Source organism: Oncorhynchus mykiss, chromosome 1 (assembly GCF_057628025.1).
Source record: "Oncorhynchus mykiss isolate SJ-2025 chromosome 1, ASM5762802v1, whole genome shotgun sequence".
Taxonomy (NCBI): Eukaryota; Metazoa; Chordata; class Actinopteri; order Salmoniformes; family Salmonidae; genus Oncorhynchus; species Oncorhynchus mykiss.
In genome coordinates, this window is record NC_143022.1 from 88,411,045 (window position 1) to 88,431,784 (window position 20,740).

General features: G+C 45.0%; 1 protein-coding gene across 2 annotated transcripts in view; it reads right to left on the reverse strand.

The window, feature by feature from the left end:
* Window positions 1-544: 544 nt before the first annotated feature.
* Window positions 545-20,740, reverse strand: part of LOC110510599 (FERM domain-containing protein 6) — a 37,363-nt gene continuing 17,167 nt past the window's right edge. For both annotated transcript variants that reach the window (XM_090183945.1, XM_090183953.1), the window contains 12 exons: window positions 14,260-14,339; window positions 13,133-13,209; window positions 12,839-12,917; window positions 12,614-12,730; window positions 11,061-11,216; window positions 9,535-9,600; window positions 8,447-8,515; window positions 7,364-7,538; window positions 6,798-7,106; window positions 3,100-3,234; window positions 2,220-2,290; window positions 545-2,109 (listed from right to left, as the gene is read on the reverse strand). In XM_090183945.1, coding sequence (XP_090040071.1) covers window positions 1,807-2,109; window positions 2,220-2,290; window positions 3,100-3,234; window positions 6,798-7,106; window positions 7,364-7,538; window positions 8,447-8,515; window positions 9,535-9,600; window positions 11,061-11,216; window positions 12,614-12,730; window positions 12,839-12,917; window positions 13,133-13,209; window positions 14,260-14,339 — 1,637 coding nt within the window. In that variant the 3' untranslated portion in view covers window positions 545-1,806. The remainder of the gene's footprint in view (window positions 2,110-2,219; window positions 2,291-3,099; window positions 3,235-6,797; window positions 7,107-7,363; window positions 7,539-8,446; window positions 8,516-9,534; window positions 9,601-11,060; window positions 11,217-12,613; window positions 12,731-12,838; window positions 12,918-13,132; window positions 13,210-14,259; window positions 14,340-20,740) is intronic.

Below are 20,740 nucleotides of genomic sequence, written 5' to 3' on the forward strand. Positions count from 1 at the left end.
CAGTGGCGTTCAAACTTTTTCAGCGGGAACATCACCCCACGCCAAATAATTTTACATCAAATAACCTTAAATTCATAACATTTCTCTTATCAAAATGAAAAGAAACCAATAAATACATTTCATCAAATTAATTTTTCTAAATGTCTTTCTCAAAAACGTATATTGTCCCATACAATAATCCATACTCTTTAATGTTTGTTTGGCGACACCACTGCAGTTCCCCCTCAACCCCACTAGGGGTCGCAACCGACTTTGAATACCACTGCCATTGACTGTATTGTATCAAAAAAGAGATCAGTATTTAGGTTTATTGTATCTAATCCAAAGTGCACCAATTACACACTATAGTAACAAAGAGGTAATGGACCAATATAAAAGAGAACTGATGTGTGTATTGTTGTGAATTTTTAGATATTACTGCACTGTTGGAACTAGGAACACAAGCATTTCACTACACCCTTCGATAACATCTGCTAAACATGTGTAGGTGACCAATAACATTTGATTTGACCCCAATATGTGCTTTGAGCAACATACAGAGAGATTCTTTGTCATTGCTTTATTTATATAATCATTCCAGTGTATGCATGAAGACACAGAAATAGCTCATAATGTGCTGCTCTACTTAGAGAGAAAGTAAAAACATTAGTATAGAAAGAAAACATTTAGAAATATAATTAATAGAAATGGAATATTGACAAGCAGTGCAAGCATGTTGAACTGTTTTTTACAATTTCATTTTTTGAGTTTTGTATTTAAAAAAAAAGGACAAACATTGTGGCAGCTATGGCAGACTTGTAAATATCATCAAACATTATCGCGACAAAATACAATCTTGTATATGTGATGTTCATTTCAGAGCATTCTTTTTTTATAGACAAACTATCGTTGTCTAATATCTTCTCACTTTTGTTTTGAATGTTCTTAATTGGAAAATGGAAAAAAATATATATATTTTTTAAAAACTGACATACAAGGGAAACAAAAGCAAAACATAAGATTAAAAATGCTGTTGGTTATTTTTAATAATGTAATGATGATACATTTAAATTTACACAGGATGTCAACGTGCAGTAAAGTCCTTTGCTCTTCACAATAGACCATAGAGTACTTCTAGAGATACTCCTGGTTCAAACCACGATTCACACAAACACCAATTAAGAAACTGAAGAAATGCAATGTTCACCCCTATATTTACAGTTATTGAAATGGTTACAATGTGTTAGTACCTCAAAGTAAAAAAATATAGTAAAATAGTTGAAAATATAAGACAATTATGTACAAAGTATCTACAAAAGGTAAAACAAAAATAGTGTCAAACATGTTCAATAAATATGTAGAGTATGGTCTGTATTGGGATGATTATTGAAGGTGATGACCTCCTTCCGTTTCACAATGAATGCTACCAATACCAATCAATCCTCTTAAAAAGGTGCATAAAGTCCTCCAACATCTCTGTGCAGCCTCTCCCCTGTATCTGAGTCATACAGTAGAACACAGGCATGAAGAGGGCCCTCCATGGTCCTTGATGTGACCAGGCCAGTACAGTTCAGCCCGGTAGTGTAAAAACATTACGTTCTACAGTTAGAACTCTAGCTGCATGCAGCCACTCCCCTGTATCCTACAGTTTCATTGGAGGGGGATGTGGGTAGAGAATAGGCTTGAAGAAGGACATTGGTCCTCTGTGTTGTTCTACAGTTAGAACTCTAGCTGCATGCAGCCACTCCCCTGTATCCTACAGTTTCATTGGAGGGAGATGTGGGTAGAGAATAGGCTTGAAGAAGGACATTGGTCCTCTGTGTTGTTCTACAGTATGAACTCCAACAGCTGTTCGTCTCCCAGTAGATCCAGAGACAGGCAGTTCATAGACCTGTGTCCATAGAAGGTGCCCTTAGCCGGGCAGTGGAGGGGGAGGTAGTAGCCTCCGTTGTTACACCCTGGGGGGCTCTTAGCATCACTCTGGGAGTCCGGGAGGGGCAGGCCAAAGGTGTAGCTGTGGGAGGAGTCAGGGGGTAGAGTCGTGCCGAGGGGGGCGGGAGGGGGGAAGAGGCGAACGTCATCCAGGCTCTGGCTGTGGCGGTCCACGCAATGGGATCTTGACTTCAGGATCTGCAATACAAAGAGAGAGTGAGTTTATGAAAGTAATAAGAGATGGAAGGAGAGGAAACATGGAGTATCCTGAGAAAGGAGGACGAGGAAGAAGAAGATAGGGGTCTTACCTGTCCCAGGGTATCTTTGCTGCGTAGTGTCACCAGGTCTTCATCTCTGTCTACCTGATCCCCCTTTGATCCTGTTAAAATGACATCACTGTAGTCAGCTAGAAGCAGGTATTTGGACTCCATTTTACACTCACATTTCATTTCAGGATGCAAGAATCTGAAATAATATCATATCATTCCCAGGCCACTAGGTGGCATATGAGACTCAAATTGTAATGTTCTTTATGAACAAAATGTAAATCTCTGCTAATGTTTCATTACAACGAGTTAAACTAGTAGCAGTAGTACTTTCCCCCAGATATATATGGAACAAATGCACGTTTTGGTAGTATTCTCTAATGTCCAATGTGTTGTCAGTGTTAAAATACCTACAATATAATGTGATAAGAACTCATATAGCTTACAACTTCACTCACCTTCACAGTGAGTCTCTGAGGTGAGCACAGGACAATCAACCTCACCTTCACAATGAGTCTGAGGTGAGCACAGGACAATCAACCTCACCTTCACAATGAGTCTCTGGGTTGAGCACAGGACAATCAACCTCACTCACCTTCACAATGAGTCTCTGGGGTGAGCACAGGACAATCAACCTCACCTTCACAATGAGTCTCTGGGTTGAGCACAGGACAATCAACCTCACTCACCTTCACAATGAGTCTCTGGGGTGAGCACAGGACAATCAACCTCACCTTCACAATGAGTCTCTGGGTTGAGCACAGGACAATCAACCTCACTCACCTTCACAATGAGTCTCTGGGGTGAGCACAGGACAATCAACCTCACCTTCACAATGAGTCTCCGAGGTGAGCACAGGACAATCAACCTCACTCACCTTCACAATGAGTCTCTGGGGTGAGCACGGGACAATCTACCTCACCTTCACAATGAGTCTCCGAGGTGAGCACGGGACAATCAACCGACACGCCCTCCATCAGCTCAGCCAATCTCAGCATTTCCTCTGGGTCGTCCACGGAAACCTCTCCTGGACTGTCCAGACTGGCCTGCTGGGTCTCTGGAGAGGAGAATACTTAGTGGAATTACTACTTTTGAATGAGCGGTCGATGTGTCCAGTAGTATTCCACTTAGAATGAAGTCATATACACAACAGGTGACATCAATAAGGGATCCTAGTTTTCACTGTCATTCACCTGGTCAGTCTGTCATGGAAAGTGTATCTGGAACAGAGGAATGAATCCATAAGTAAAACTATGTCTTTGTTCTAATAACCACACTAACATACCATGTAGAATTAAGCAAAGTATTTGGCAAGCGCAGCCACAGTTAACTGAACATGGAGTATTTATTCTAAACCGCAGGTGTGGTATGTGTGTGTATGTGTATATATGTATGCATGTATGTATGTATGTATGTATGCATGTATGTATGTGTGTGTGTATGTATGTATATGTGTGTGTGTGTATATGTGTATATATATGTGTGTGTGTATATGTGTGTGTATGTGTATTTGTGTGTGTATGTATGTATGTATGTATGTATGTATGTATGTACGTACGTACAGTGCCTTGCGAAAGTATTCGGCCCCCTTGAACTTTGCGACCTTTTGCCACATTTCAGGCTTCAAACATAAAGATATAAAACTGTATTTTTTTTGTGAAGAATCAACAACAAGTGGGACACAATCATGAAGTGGAACGACATTTATTGGATATTTCAAACTTTTTTAACAAATCAAAAACTGAAAAATTGGGCGTGCAAAATTATTCAGCCCCTTTACTTTCAGTGCAGCAAACTCTCTCCAGAAGTTCAGTGAGGATCTCTGAATGATCCAATGTTGACCTAAATGACTAATGATGATAAATACAATCCACCTGTGTGTAATCAAGTCTCCGTATAAATGCACCTGCGCTGTGATAGTCTCAGAGGTCCGTTAAAAGCGCAGAGAGCATCATGAAGAACAAGGAACACACCAGGCAGGTCCGAGATACTGTTGTGAAGAAGTTTAAAGCCGGATTTGGATACAAAAAGATTTCCCAAGCTTTAAACATCCCAAGGAGCACTGTGCAAGCGATAATATTGAAATGGAAGGAGTATCAGACCACTGCAAATCTACCAAGACCTGGCCGTCCTTCTAAACTTTCAGCTCATACAAGGAGAAGACTGATCAGAGATGCAGCCAAGAGGCCCATGATCACTCTGGATGAACTGCAGAGATCTACAGCTGAGGTGGGAGACTCTGTCCATAGGACAACAATCAGTCGTATATTGCACAAATCTGGCCTTTATGGAAGAGTGGCAAGAAGAAAGCCATTTCTTAAAGATATCCATAAAAAGTGTCATTTAAAGTTTGCCACAAGCCACCTGGGAGACACACCAAACATGTGGAAGAAGGTGCTCTGGTCAGATGAAACCAAAATGGAACTTTTTGGCAACAATGCAAAACGTTATGTTTGGCGTAAAAGCAACACAGCTGAACACAACATCCCCACTGTCAAACATGGTGGTGGCAGCATCATGGTTTGGGCCTGCTTTTCTTCAGCAGGGACAGGGAAGATGGTTAAAATTGATGGGAAGATGGATGGAGCCAAATACAGGACCATTCTGGAAGAAAACCTGATGGAGTCTGCAAAAGACCTGAGACTGGGACGGAGATTTGTCTTCCAACAAGACAATGATCCAAAACATAAAGCAAAATCTACAATGGAATGGTTCAAAAATAAACATATCCAGGTGTTAGAATGGCCAAGTCAAAGTCCAGACCTGAATCCAATCGAGAATCTGTGGAAAGAACTGAAAACTGCTGTTCACAAATGCTCTCCATCCAACCTCACTGAGCTCGAGCTGTTTTGCAAGTAGGAATGGGAAAAAATTTCAGTCTCTCGATGTGCAAAACTGATAGACATACCCCAAGCGACTTACAGCTGTAATTGCAGCAAAAGGTGGCGCTACAAAGTATTAACTTAAGGGGTCTGAATAATTTTGCACGCCCAATTTTTCAGTTTTTGATTTGTTAAAAAAGTTTGAAATATCCAATAAATGTCGTTCCACTTCATGATTGTGTCCCACTTGTTGTTGATTCTTCACAAAAAAATACAGTTTTATATCTTTATGTTTGAAGCCTGAAATGTGGCAAAAGGTCGCAAAGTTCAAGGGGGCTGAATACTTTCGCAAGGCACTGTATGTATGTATGTATGTATGTATGTATGTATGTATGTATGTATGTATGTATGTGTGTGTGTATGTGTGTATTACTTGAGTAACAGGGCAGTAGACCATAAACAGGTCCTTCTGTGGGAGGATGTGAGTAAAACATCTTTGCATAATCTTTATCTTTCAAACTTTTGTGAAGATAGGAGATGAATGCCAGTAGCATACTTCCTGAACACCGACTTCCTGAACACCGACAAATTATGTTGTTGCTGTTCCTCCACTTTTGATGACTCCCCAAGTAACACGGTAGATTTTCTCCACCTATCTTTATGTTGAGTGATTGACTAGTCGGGCGTCCAATCAAAAATACATATTTCGACCAATATGATAAAACAACATGTCAATTGTGTAGACAATCCTCTAAGAAAACCAATGGTTCAAACCCCAGGTCTCTATCATAATCCGTTCCAAACTCATTTGAGTTTTTACCCTTGTAGGATGGTCAAGATCAGGGCGACTAAATCAATGGAGGCCAGAGAAGAAAACGTGGTAATAAATCAGGAGAATAGCATCGTGTCAGAATTAAGGCCCACTGACAGGCTCGCCGTTGAACTCTACAGGCAGGCTCGAGGTTGAACTCTACAGACAGGCTCGAGGTTGAACTCTACAGACAGGCTCGAGGTTGAACTCTACAGACAGGCTCGAGGTTGAACTCTACAGACAGGCTCGAGGTTGAACTCTACAGACAGGCTCGAGGTTGAACTCTACAGACAGGCTCAAGGTTGAACTCATCATCTTTCTCGTCAAATCCAGAGGACATAAAACAATATAGAGGTAAGATAGATATCGATTTTGAGACATGACATTTAGTATTTGCATATTTTACTATACTCTGTTCATATTAATGTGAAGTTCCTATTATTTTTCAAAGATTTATCAGAAAAACAAACGTAATGTCAAAGGAACATTTATTTCAGCTCATGATGTTAATTTAGCTTTTCGTGACCTGCAGAAACAACTTTGCGGACAACCACCACACCACAACATGTCAAATCCTCAAAAAGTCACAGCCGAGAAAGCTGCTCTGTCAACGCTCTGTCAACGCTCTGTCAACGCTCTGTCAACGCTCTGCTTATTTTCGGATATATTAGGTCACGAAATCCAACTGGTTGGGTATAATGTTAATAATATGAATGATACGTTAGAGAAAGACCCCACTGAACGATTCAGAAACCGAAGAATCATATTTGTCTTGGTCAAATGTATTTCATAACACAAGGAAGTTAAATTTCATCACAAGAGCTTGTTTTCACCCACTCCAGGTAGAGTGGATGGACACCATACATAGTGGGAGTAAGGTCACCTGACCTAAGATATTGGATCAAGCTGCATCAGATACACACTTATCAGACTGCCACGTTCTGTCTGTCTGACACACACACCTTAAACTCTAACCTCCTCCCTCACCTTCCTCCTGCCACTCCTCTTCATCAGTGCGTGCTTTGCTGCCCGTGTCCACGCCCGAAGTGTGAGAACTCCCGTGACTCGCTGCCGAACTGAAACACTTCTCCATCCTCTTCCTCAGCTCAGTCTCCTCCTCCATGGACGCCATCTCCATGGAGATGCTGCTGTGTTGCCGTGTCGCATCGCGGTCTGCCTCGATGCCCGAGCTGGAGGTAGAGTGTCGGGACAGGCCGGGGCTGCCCCCCTCGCTGCCCCCTGGATGGTCTAGATCCAGGTCATCACTGATGTACGACTCCCTGTAGCGCTTCTTCTCTGGAGGGGGACAGAGAGGGAAGGAGGACAGGAGGATGTTCAAATTAAGCTATTAATTCACAGAGGAGAGGAAAATAGAGAATAGAGGAGAGGAGAGAATAGAGGAGAAGAGAGACACTGGAAATTTGGCTTCAAACAGATTAAAATGCAAATGCAATCAAGAACATTAGTTATCGTGTTACTCCATAGATAACCATTAGACCTCATCTCTAATCACTCTGAAACACATTACCCTCCCCTCCTCTCTCCCCACTCACCCTCGCTGTCCTCCAGCTGTCGGAGGTGTTTGAGGGCAGGCTGGAGACTGAGGTAGAGTCGGTGGCTGTTGCTGAGGTGCAGGAGGAGGTGGCGCGAGCGAAACGGAGACCCAGTGTAGTAGACCAGCTTCCTGGCCGACGGCAGACCATCTGGCTGGATCTCAAATTTCTTTCCCTGAAGGAACAGGAGAAGGGAGGGCAACATGATGACATCATTATTTATTTATTTATTTGACCAGGTAGATTGAGTAAGAACACTAGGCTGCAGGTAGCCTAGCGGTTAAGAGCAGGTAGCCTAGCGGTTAAGAGCAGGTAGCCTAGCGGTTAAGAGCAGGTAGCCTAGCGGTTAAGAACAGGTAGCCTAGCGGTTAAGAACAGGTAGCCTAGCGGTTAAGAACAGGTAGCCTTGCGGTTAAGAGCAGGTAGCCTAGCGGTTAAGAGCAGGTGGCCTAGCGGTTAAGAGCAGGTGGCCCGAGCGGTTAAGAGCAGGTGGCCTAGCGGTTAAGAGCAGGTAGCCTAGCGGTTAAGAACAGGTGGCCGAGCGGTTAAGAGCAGGTGGCCGAGCGGTTAAGAGCAGGTAGCCTAGCGGTTAAGAGCAGGTAGCCTAGCGGTTAAGAGCAGGTAGCCTAGCGGTTAAGAGCAGGTAGCCGAGCGGTTAAGAGCAGGTAGCCGAGCGGTTAAGAGCAGGTAGCCTAGCGGTTAAGAGCATTGGGCCAGTGACCGAAAGGTTGCTGGTTCGAATCCCCAAGCTGACTAGGTGAAAAATCTGTCTGCTCTTGAGCAAGGGACTTAACCCTAGTTGCTCATGTAAGTTGCTCTGGATAAACTCTAACTAAATGACTAAAATGTCAATGTGAAATGTAACATGAGGACATGGTGGAATCCTACACAGCTCAGTGTAATTAAAACCCTCATTAAATAATCATTCTAATACCACTTCATTTAAAAGATAATGGGAAGATAAGAGCATGGCTTTAGTAAGGCTGTGGGTTCAATTCCCACCGGGATCACATCCACCTCCACTAACAATGCATGCACTAACTGGACATCACTTTACATATGCTAATATAGAGTGGAGGGTACCAGGAAGGTGAGTCGTCCCACGTTGGACCAGGGGAAATCATAGAGAAGCTGGCGGATGTTGTCCGCCTCCTGGGGAAATGACACACACATTACAAAGACAAAAGACATTGGTTACACTTCCATTGAAGGGTTGATTAGAAGCTTATATGGACAGGGAATCATTAGTTCATATGTAGTAAATCATTAATAAACTGTTTTAAAGTATGAACCAAACTCATTGGGTCAAAATTATATTTTTGGTGTTTTGCCAAATAGTGAGCTTCTGTGGTGTCAAAGGGCTGGTCTTTGTGAGCATTTTGAGAGATTCATACTTTATTCACAAGTCCAGATTGTATCATGTAATTCAGTTTTAAAGAAAACAGGTTTGGCTTGACAGGAAGATGTACAATCCAACATGTGTTTCTCTCATTTTTCAGTGGGCCATCTGGACCTTGCTTAGACCAAGAGGCATGATAGGTCCTCACAGTCTCTCACCTCACAGTCTCCCACCTCACAGTCTCCCACCTCACAGTCTCCCACCTCACCACGGTCTACTGGGTATGTAATCACCTCAACCCCCATAAATCACTACAAACCCCAGACCCCTAACTAATCCTCCCAGAGTGTGTGTGTGTGTGTGTGTGTGTGTGTGTAATTCTCCCAGAGCCTCTGACGGACAAATCAAAAGGCTGAGGTGGGATGGCCCCCAGCCCATGGATTTGTCCTAAATGGCACCCTATTCCCTACATAATGCACTACTACCTATAAGGCTCTGGTCAAAAGTAGTGCACTATATAGGGAATAGGGTGCCATTTGGACTCAACGTATGCAATGTTTTACTGCTGTTCCTGGTTAACCTACACATTCCTCACATGGTTGATGTAGAGGGCATAGTTGGAGGAGGAGGGTGGATGATTTGAGAGGAGGCAGGTTCACTCTGACGCACACATTGACATCCGTAGACAGATGGGACACATATCCTCAAAACATAGCAACATTAACAACCCCCCCCCCCCCCCCCCCCACACACACACACACACACTGACAGATGGGACACATATCCTCAAACACAGCAACATTAACCCCCCCCCACACACACACACACACACCTGATAAAGCTGCATTCCTCTGAGGGTCAGCCCCAGCAGAGCTGTGCCTCTCTCTTCTTTCTTGTCCTGAGAGACAGAAGGATTGAAGAAGGAGAATGAAGGATGAGGTGTCAGTCAAGCATCTGAGCCCCCCAAGATAACAGGCAACCCACAGCCATATATCCCAAACCCACAGCCATATAACCCCAACCCACAGCCATATAACCCCAACCCACAGCCATATAACCCCAACCCACAGCCATATAACCCCAACCCACAGCCATATAACCCCAACCCACAGCCATACAACCCCAACCCACAGCCATACATCCCCAACCCACAGCCATACATCCCCAACCCACAGCCATACATCCCCAACCCACAGCCATACATCCCCAACCCACAGCCATACATCCCCAACCCACAGCCATACATCCCCAACCCACAGCCATACATCCCCAACCCACAGCCATACATCCCCAACCCACAGCCATACATCCCCAACCCACAGCCATACATCCCCAACCCACAGCCATACATCCCCAACCCACAGCCATACATCTCCAACCCACAGCCATACATCTCCAACCCACAGCCATACATCTCCAACCCACAGCCATACATCTCCAACCCACAGCCATACATCCCCAACCCACAGCCATACATCCCCAACCCACAGCCATATATCCCCAACCCACAGCCATATATCCCCAACCCACAGCCATATATCCCCAACCCACAGCCATATATCCCCAACCCACAGCCATACATCCCCAACCCACAGCCATACATCCCCAACCCACAGCCTAACCCCTCCATTCAACATTTGATGAATCCCAAATGTAACAATTCAAATATCTCTGTTTAGACATCTGTCTGCAGTGGCTCTGTGCCATACATGTTGAAACTCCATATCTCTGTTTAGACGTCTGTCTGCAGTGGCTCTGTGCCATACATGTTGAAACTCCATATCTCTGTTTAGACGTCTGTCTGCAGTGGCTCTGTGCCATACATGTTAAAACTCCATATCTCTGTTTAGACGTCTGTCTGCAGTGGCTCTGTGCCATACATGTTAAAACTCCATATCTCTGTTTAGACGTCTGTCTGCAGTGGCTCTGTGCCATACATGTTAAAACTCCATATCTCTGTTTAGACGTCTGTCTGCAGTGGCTCTGTGCCATACATGTTGAAACTCCATATCTCTGTTTAGACGTCTGTCTGCAGTGGCTCTGTGCCATACATGTTGAAACTCTATGTGAAACTATTTCAGTGATTGTTTGTGTAGTGATTTACGCTTCGGGCTATTGGCTAATTTTGAAAACACACGATAACCTTTCCTTGCTTCAGTCTAATAAATGTGGGCTGTAGACAAGGATTATCCAGTACAGCAAGAAGAGGATATACCTCCCTCCTGAGTCTGGTTCATCTCTAGGTATCTTCCTTTTTGGGAAATGTTCCTGGCCACTGAGCTCCCGTCTCTGTTTGGTCTTTGGGGTCCTAAGACATTTGAATGATTGCTTCACTCTGCTATGAGATCTCTGACTGACCTTCTGTAGCCTGTAGAAGGTGACGGGGACGTCCTCGAGACGACAGGCCTCTTTGATGAAGTGGAGTACCGCATCACGTGGCGTCATGCCCCATAGCTCCTTGTGTACCTTGGGACCGTGACAGAGCAGGTAGTCCACCCCACGCTTCGCCACAATCTGAAGATGGAGAGAGAAAACAACACACATTGGTTCAATATTACTGTAGAACGGCAGTCTACAACCTGTTCTATCGTGAGAGCTACTTTAAAAAATATATATAAGTTGCGAGCTACTCTTTTTTTCTAGCTTTCAAATAGGCACATTCTTCTCCTCTCCTCTCCTCTACAACTCTTCCCAGGGTCCGTGATGTGCAGAGATGTGTTTTCTGCCAATATACCTAGTAAAATAATGGTTCATAAAATTAGCTTTAGTATTTTCTAGAATTTGTTTCTCTCCCGTTTTAGAAGAAAGTTCTTTGTTTCTGGCCATTTTGAGCCTGTAATCAAACCCAAAAAATGCTGATGCTCCAGATTCTCAACTAGCCTAAAGAAGGACAGTTTTCTTGCTTCTTTAAATCAACACAACAGGTTTCAGCTGTGCTAACATAATTGCAGGGTTTTCTAATGATCAATTAGCCTTTTAAAATGATAAACTTGGATTAGCTAACACAACGTGCCATTGGAACACAGGAGTGATGGTTGCTGGTAATGGGCCTCTGTACGACTATGTACAGACTATGTACAGCCCCAATAGTCATTTACAACATTTACAATGTCTACACTGTATTTCAGATCAATTTGATGTTATTTTAAATTAACAAAAAAATTTGCTTTTCTTTCAAAAACAAGGACATTTCTAAGTGACCCCAAACTTTTGAACGGTAGTGTAAATCTGTCAGGTAAGCCAACAAGACAGTTATCATTAGCATCTCTTACATGCTACATACTGAGTTTTCACCAAACAGACAGATGGGGGCAATATTGCTGGAAATTAATTGGCAGATATTGTGTTACGTTTGGCTTTTGAAACCAATAGTATCTAACCAGGGATGGGATCATGTCAAAGTGGCTTTGATTGGATAGTAGCCAGGAGCTTTATTTTTACGACAGTTTGCATGGAACACGTGAAAAAATACATTACTTTCAGAATTGATTGGCGAGCTACTCACAGGTGGGCTGCACGCTACTGGCAGCTTGCCCTCAGCGGTGGAGAAAGTACCCAATTGTCCTACTTGAGTAAAAGTAAACTAATAGAAAATGACTCAAGTAAAAGTGAGTCACCAAGTAAAAGTCTTTGGTTTTAAAAATAATTAAGTATGAAAAGTAAATTATACGAATCATTTCAAATTCCTTATATTAAGCAAATCAGACATAACTGACTTTCGAGAGAGAGAGAGAGAGAGAGAGAGAGAGGGAAAAATAGATTTTCTTGAGAGAGAGAGAAAGACAGAGAGACCACATTCAGACAATATCGCTGTAGAACCATTTACTGAGAATGGCAGTGGCCACATGTAAGAAACTGTATGATATCGCAACACGTAGACTTCCCCAGGCCCCACACACTCTCACACTTACCCAGGGAGGGAAGTACTCTTTGGGTTGGAAGTAACGGGTGCCTCCCTGGTTCTTCCCAGGCAGGGGATGGTCCTCCAGGTCAGCTTGAAGAGCATACCCAGCCAGCTGGAAGTACACCTGGAAAATGGGATTTCATTGTGTTATTGTGTACTTTTTGAATGTTTGTGATTGTCATACGATGAAGAAATCTAAATAAAACGTTTGAAAGGAAGAACACAAGTACACCTCCTCCTGCTGACGACACTCAGAACGCAACACCCTCTCCCTCAGGTCAGAGAAGTACAGACGCCTCGCCTTCCGCTCACTGGGGGAGAGTTAGAGAGATGCAGGGTCACTAGATTTAATAACAACGGAGTTGGAGGAGGTAAAGGGAGTTCATGAGATACAGAGCTGGGTATATTAAATCCACATTTTTGGAGGGAGACCTCGAGTGCATTGTTATTCGGTTCCAGCAATGGGTCTGAAGTATGATGGTATGTTTAGAGTATTAGGAAATAAGCATGTTGTTTGGAGCCTCACCAGATGAGCCTGCCGTTCTCCACATAGTACTGCACCTTGAGGCAGAGTACCAGGGGGAGGGATCTCTTCTGTAACCCCTGAGGAAACAACACAACCATGGTGAGATACCACACCCCACATCCATGGTGAAACACCCCACAACCATGGTGAAACACCCCACCCCACAACCATGGTGAAACACCCCACAACCATGGTGAAACACCCCACAACCATGGTGAAACACCCCACAACCATGGTGAAACACCCCAACCATGGTGAAACACCCCACAACCATGGTGAAAGACCCCACCCCACAACCATGGTGAAACACCCCACAACCATGGTGAAACACCCCACAACCATGGTGAAAGACCCCACAACCATGGTGAAAGACCCCACGCCACAACCATGGTGAAACACCACACCCCACCCCACAACCATGGTGAAACACCCCACAACCATGGTGAAAGACCCCACAACCATGGTGAAAGACCCCACCCCACAACCATGGTGAAACACCACACCCCACCCCATAACCATGGTGAAACACCACACCCCACCCCACAACCATGGTGAAACAACACAACCATGGTGAAACAACACAACCATGGTGAAACAACACAACCATGGTGAAACAACACAACCATGGGTGAAACACCCCACCCCACAACCATGGTGAAACACCACACCCCAACCCACAACCATGGTGAAATACCCCAACCCACATCCATGGTGAAACACCCCACCCCACAACCACGGTGAAACACCACAACCATGGTGAAACACCCCACCCCACAACCATGGTGAAACACCACAACCACGGTAAAACACCACAACCACGGTAAAACAACACAACCATGGTGAAACAACACAACCATGGTGAAACAACACAGTGCTGGTGCTGGACATCTTTATAATAGAAGTCGGGACACAACACAACCATGGGTGAACGAATGGGCCTGCTAATACAATGTAAAGGCATAGCATGAGCTATTTGTCATGTTAAGAACAATACACAGCTAGACACTATGTAGGGCAGTGGGCTGCAGTGAGCTGGTTGGTTAACGAGGGAGGTGTGTGTTCTGAGACAAGACAAAAACCATCCATGTTAGAATACATCAATAAGTAGATTATTGGAGCACTCTTACCTTCCCTGAATCTTGCTTCCATTCCTTAGGGAAATACTTGGTCAGCTTATCTTCCATGTCCAGAAAGATGTGCTCATTGTCTGAGGTAAAACAGGAAACAGGAAACCCTCAGTCAAACAAAAGAATAATTAACTCATGCATAAAACTGCCTAACAATGACATTAATTAGAGTAAAGAAAGAAAGAAAGAAAAACACTTGTTCCTCCATTGGTGTGGTCAATGCAACCAGCAGACAAACAAAACAACTGTTGTGTTGACAGCTATGCTAATACGCCTGTTGACAGCTATGCTAATGCTAATATGCCTGTTTGCTTATAGGCTCTGCTAGCATACGGCTCAGGAAGAATGTAACACTATTGACTGTTGGCTCGCTAGGCCTGCAGAGTAAACCGGACTACAAAAACCAAGGACATTTATGAAACGCTTATGTCCTTCTTATGAATGCGTTATGTATGCTTAGGAATGTGTTATGAAGTACTTATTTACGTACCTTTCAAATGGAGTGTTAAAAATGAATCATCTTGTATGTTTAATCCTCATTCTAATAGCTCTTTGTTCTTAAGGAAGACAAACAAAACTAAATAATGAAGTTTATCTCCTATCATCACAAATGATCTCAATGTGTTTTCTTTCAACAGTTGGGCTGATAAGATGGTTGCAGCTGTGAGGAAAGTGATGGGGGGTGGGGGGGTTATATCATCTAGTACACCCCATGTCTCTAGTACACCCCTACTCCAACCTAACATGTTCCACTGGGGTTATATCATCCTGTCTCTAGTACACCCCTACTCCAACCTAACATGTTCCACTGGGGTTATATCATTCTGTCTCTAGTACACCCCTGCTCCATCCTAACATGTTCCACTGGGGTTATATCATCCTGTCTCTAGTACACCCCTACTCCAACCTAACATGTTCCACTGGTGTTATATCATCCTGTCTCTAGTACACCCCTGCTCCAACCTAACATGTTCCACTGGGGTTATACAGTGCCTTGCGAAACTATTCGGCCCCCTTGAACTTTGCGACCTTTTGCCACATTTCAGGCTTCAAACATAAAGATATAAAACTGAAAAATTGGGCGTGCAAAATTATTCAGCCCCCTTAAGTTAATACTTTGTAGCGCCACCTTTTGCTGCGATTACAGCTGTAAGTCGCTTGGGGTATGTCTCTATCAGTTTTGCACATCGAGAGACTGACATTTTTTCCCATTCCTCCTTGCAAAACAGCTCGAGCTCAGTGAGGTTGGATGGAGAGCACTTGTGAACAGCAGTTTTCAGTTCTTTCCACAGATTCTCGATTGGATTCAGGTCTGGACTTTGACTTGGCCATTCTAACACCTGGATATGTTTATTTTTGAACCATTCCATTGTAGATTTTGCTTTATGTTTTGGATCATTGTCTTGTTGGAAGACAAATCTCCGTCCCAGTCTCAGGTCTTTTGCAGACTCCATCAGGTTTTCTTCCAGAATGGTCCTGTATTTGGCTCCATCCATCTTCCCATCAATTTTAACCATCTTCCCTGTCCCTGCTGAAGAAAAGCAGGCCCAAACCATGATGCTGCCACCACCATGTTTGACAGTGGGGATGGTGTGTTCAGAGTGATGAGCTGTGTTGCTTTTACGCCAAACATAACGTTTTGCATTGTTGCCAAAAAGTTCAATTTTGGTTTCATCTGACCAGAGCACCTTCTTCCACATGTTTGGTGTGTCTCCCAGGTGGCTTGTGGCAAACTTTAAACAACACTTTTTATGGATATCTTTAAGAAATGGCTTTCTTCTTGCCACTCTTCCATAAAGGCCAGATTTGTGCAATATACGACTGATTGTTGTCCTATGGACAGAGTCTCCCACCTCAGCTGTAGATCTCTGCAGTTCATCCAGAGTGATCATGGGCCTCTTGGCTGCATCTCTGATCAGTCTTCTCCTTGTATGAGCTGAAAGTTTAGAGGGACGGCCAGGTCTTGGTAGATTTGCAGTGGTCTGATACTATCGCTTGCACAGTGCTCCTTGGGATGTTTAAAGCTTGGGAAATATTTTTGTATCCAAATCCATCTTTAAACTTCTTCACAACAGTATCTCGGACCTGCCTGGTGTGTTCCTTGTTCTTCATGATGCTCTCTGCACTTTTAACGGACCTCTGAGACTATCACAGTGCAGGTGCATTTATACGGAGACTTGATTACACACAGGTGGATTGTATTTATCATCATTAGTCATTTAGGTCAACATTGGATCATTCAGAGATCATCACTGAACTTCTGGAGAGAGTTTGCTGCACTGAAAGTAAAGGGTCTGAATAATTTTGCACGCCCAATTTTTCAGTTTTTGATTTGTTAAAAATGTTTGAAATATCCAATAAATGTCGTTCCACTTCATGATTGTGTCCCACTTGTTGTTGATTCTTCACAAAAAAAATACAGTTTTATATCTATATGTTTGAAGCCTGAAATGCGGCAAAAGGTCGCAAAGTTCAAGGGGGCCGAATACTTTCGCAAGGCACTGTATCATCCTGTCTCTAGTACACCCCTACTCCAACCTAACATGTTCCATTACATCCATCTTATTCACTTCTGTCTTCACCTCATCCATAATGCCTATATTTTTTTAGAGGGTAAGCATTTCATTTCGGGCTCATCTCTTTCTGACCTCACCACATTCAGGCCACATGACTCACTCACTCCTCCATCCATCCATCCATCTCTCTTTTCATTAAAATCACCATCTCATTCTCTGACTCACCATCTCAATCACCATCTCATTCTCTGAGTTTCTTTCACCTCTGCTCTCCTCCCTTTCACTGGTTTTGTTTTAACGAGACTCCCTGGCCAGTCACCACTCCTCCCCCCTACCTCTTCTTCTTCTTCTTCACCCGCCCTTATCCTCCCTTTATCTCCATCTATCCCTCCCTCCATCTATCCCTTCATCCCTCCCTCCAGTGAAGAGGTGGAATGCAGGGCCACATTCCTGGCTTAATGAAGTTAATATTGTTGGAATCCCTGGCAGACCCAGACCAGAGAGGTGGAAGGCCCCCACACACCACCGCAGGCACTCACACAAAAACAAAAGAGCTCTTGTTCAAGAGGTGAGCCACACAAGATTACCAAGACATTTCAACAAGGCAGAACAAAGAGAGAAAGACAGAAAACAGGAAGGAGAGTGAGAAAGAAAGAGACTGACAAAACATTTGAATTGAAGGTTAAAGAAGATTAGACATCTTAGTCTCAGCAATGCAGAAACACACACCAACATTCCCATCTGATCTCATTCTGCCGTTACCCCGTTTCTGGCAACTAACCCAGTTGTTCAGTTCTATTATGTAAACAGACTGCTAGTAGAAGGACTCAAGGACTGGGGTGTTTGTGACTGTTGTCTGTGGTGTGTAATGTGTGTGTACTACAGTGTGTGTGTAATGTGTGTGTACTACAGTTTAGTGTATGTATGGGTGTACTACAGTGTGCGTGTGTGTGTGTGTATGGGTGTACTACAGTGTAGTGTGTGTGTACTATAGTGTAGTGTGTGTGTACTACAGTGTGTATAGGTGTACTACAGTGTGCATAGGTGTACTACAGTGTGCGTGTATGGGTGTACTACAGTGTGTGTGTGTGTGTGTGTGTGTGTGTGTACTACAGTGTGTATGCGTGTGTACTACAGTGTGTGTGCACAACAGTGTGTATAGGTGTACTACAGTGTGTGTGTGTGTGTATGGGTGTACTACAGTGTGTGTGTATGGGTGTACTAGTGTAGTGTGTGTATACTACAGTGTGCATGTGTGTGTGTGTGTGTGTGTGTGTACTACAGTGTGTGTGTACTATAGTGTGCACATGCGTGTGTACTACAGTGTGTGTGTGTGTACTACAGTGTGCGTGTGTGTACTACAGTGTGCGTGTGTACTATAGTGTGTGTGTGTACTACAGTGTGCACATACGTGTGTACTACAGTGTGTGTGTGTGTGTACTACAGTGTGCACTACAGTGTGCGTGTGTGTGTGCACTACAGTGTGTGTGTGTGTGTGTACTACAGTGTGTGTGTGTGTACTACAGTGTGTGTGTGTGTGTACTACAGTGTGCGCATGCGTGTGTACTACAGTGTGTGTGCGTGTGTACTACAGTGTGTGTGCGTGTGTACTACAGTGTGCATGTGTGTGTGTGTGTACTACAGTGTGTGTGTATGTGTGTGTGTGTGTGTGTGTGTGTGTATGTACTACAGTGTGTGTGTGTGTGTGTGTGTGTGTGTGTGTGTGTGTGTATGTACTACAGTGTGCGCATGCGTGTGTACTACAGTGTGCGCATGCGTGTGTACTACAGTGTGCATGTGTGTGTGTGTGTGTGTGTACTACAGTGTGCATGTGTGTGTGTGTGTGTGTACTACAGTGTGTGTGTGTGTATGTACTACAGTGTGTGTGTGTGTATGTACTACAGTGTGTGTGTGTGTGTACTACAGTGTGTGTGTGTATGTACTACAGTGTGTGTGTGTATGTACTACAGTGTGTGTGTGTGTGTGTGTGTACTACAGTGTGTGTGTGTGTGTGTGTGTGTATGTGCTACAGTGTGTGTGTGTGTACTACAGTGTGTGTGTGTATGTACTACAGTGTGTGTGTGTATGTACTACAGTGTGTGTGTGTGTGTGTACTACAGTGTGTGTGTGTGTGTGTGTGTGTGTGTATGTGCTACAGTGTGTGTGTGTGTACTACAGTGTGTGTGTGTGTGTACACTACAGTGTGTGTGTGTGTGTGTGTGTGTGTGTGTGTGTGTGTGTGTGTGTGTGTGTGTGTGTGTGTACTACAGTGTGTGTGTGTGTGTGTGTGTACTACAGTGTGTGTGTGTGTACTACAGTGTGTGTGTGTGTGTGTGTGTGTGTACTACAGTGTGTGTGTGTGTGTGTACTACAGTGTGTGTGTGTGTGTGTGTACTACAGTGTGTGTGTGTGTGTACTACAGTGTGTGTGTGTGTGTGTGTGTACATACTGGATTATGAATACAGTGAGCATTACATCAGCTCGTTGAAGTCTACTGTAACTGTGTAGTCAGAATATATTGGGACCTCTGAATGGTTGTTGTCTAATGCAGCAGAAACATTTATTTCAGGTTCAAAGACTCTGGAGTGGATTGGTGGTTGGGTGGTTGGGCAGGGTAGGGGGTGGGTGGTTGGGCAGGGTAAGGGGTGGTTTGGTGGGCAGGGTAAGGGGTGGTTGGGCAGGGTAAGGTGTGGGTGGGCAGGGTAAGGGGTGGTTGGGCAGGCAGGGTAAGGGGTGGTTGGGCAGGGTAAGGTGTGGGTGGGCAGGGTAAGGGGTGGTTGGGCAGGGTAAGGTGTGGGTGGTCAGGGTAAGGTGTGGGTGGGCAGGGTAAGGTGTGGGTGGGCCGGGTAAGGGGTGGGTGGGCAGGGTAAGGTGTGGGTGGGCAGGGTAAGGGCAAGGGGTGGTTGGCAGGGTAAGGGGTGGGTGGGCAGGGTGGTTGGGCAGGGTAAGGGGTGGTTTGTGTGTGTGTGTGTACTACAGTGTGTGTGTGTGTGTGTACTACAGTGTGTGTGTGTGTGTACTACAGTGTGCGCATGCGTGTGTACTACAGTGTGTGTGCGTGTGTACTACAGTGTGTGTGTGCGTGTGTGTGTACTACAGTGTGCATGTGTGTGTGTGTGTACTACAGTGTGTGTGTATGTACTACAGTGTGTGTGTGTGTGTGTGTGTGTGTGTGTGTGTGTGTGTGTGTATGTACTACAGTGTGTGTGTGTGTGTGTGTGTGTATGTACTACAGTGTGCGCATGCGTGTGTACTACAGTGTGCGCATGCGTGTGTACTACAAGGTGTGGGTGGGCAGGGTAAGGGGTGGTTTGGTGGGCAGGGTAAGGGGTGGTTGGGCAGGGTAAGGTGTGGTTGGGCAGGGTAAGGGGTGGTTGGGCAGGGTAAGGGGTGGTTTGGTGGGCAGGGTAGGGTGTGGTTGGGCAGGGTAAGGTGTGGTTGGGCAGGGTAAGGTGTGGTTTGGTGGGCAAGGTAGGGGGTGGTTGGGCAGGGTAAGGGGTGGTTTGGTGGGCAGGGTAGGGGGTGGTTGGGCAGGGTAAGGGGTGGTTTGGTGGGCAGGGTAGGGGGTGGTTGGGCAGGGTAAGGGGTGGTTTGGTGGGCAGGGTAGGGGGTGGTTGGGCAGGGTAAGGGGTGGTTTGGTGGGCAGGGTAAGGTGTGGGTGGGCAGGGTAAGGGTAAGGTGTGGGTGGGCAGGGTAAGGGTAAGGTGTGGGTGGGCAGGGTAAGGTGTGGTTGGGCAGGGTAAGGGGTGGTTTGGTGGGCAGGGTAAGGGGTGGTTGGGCAGGGTAAGGTGTGGGTGGGCAGGGTAAGGGGTGGTTTGGTGGGCAGGGTAAGGGGTGGTTGGGCAGGGTAAGGTGTGGGTGGGCAGGGTAAGGGGTGGTTTGGTGGGCAGGGTAAGGGGTGGTTGGGCAGGGTAAGGTGTGGGTGGGCAGGGTAAGGGGTGGTTGGGCAGGCAGGGTAAGGGGTG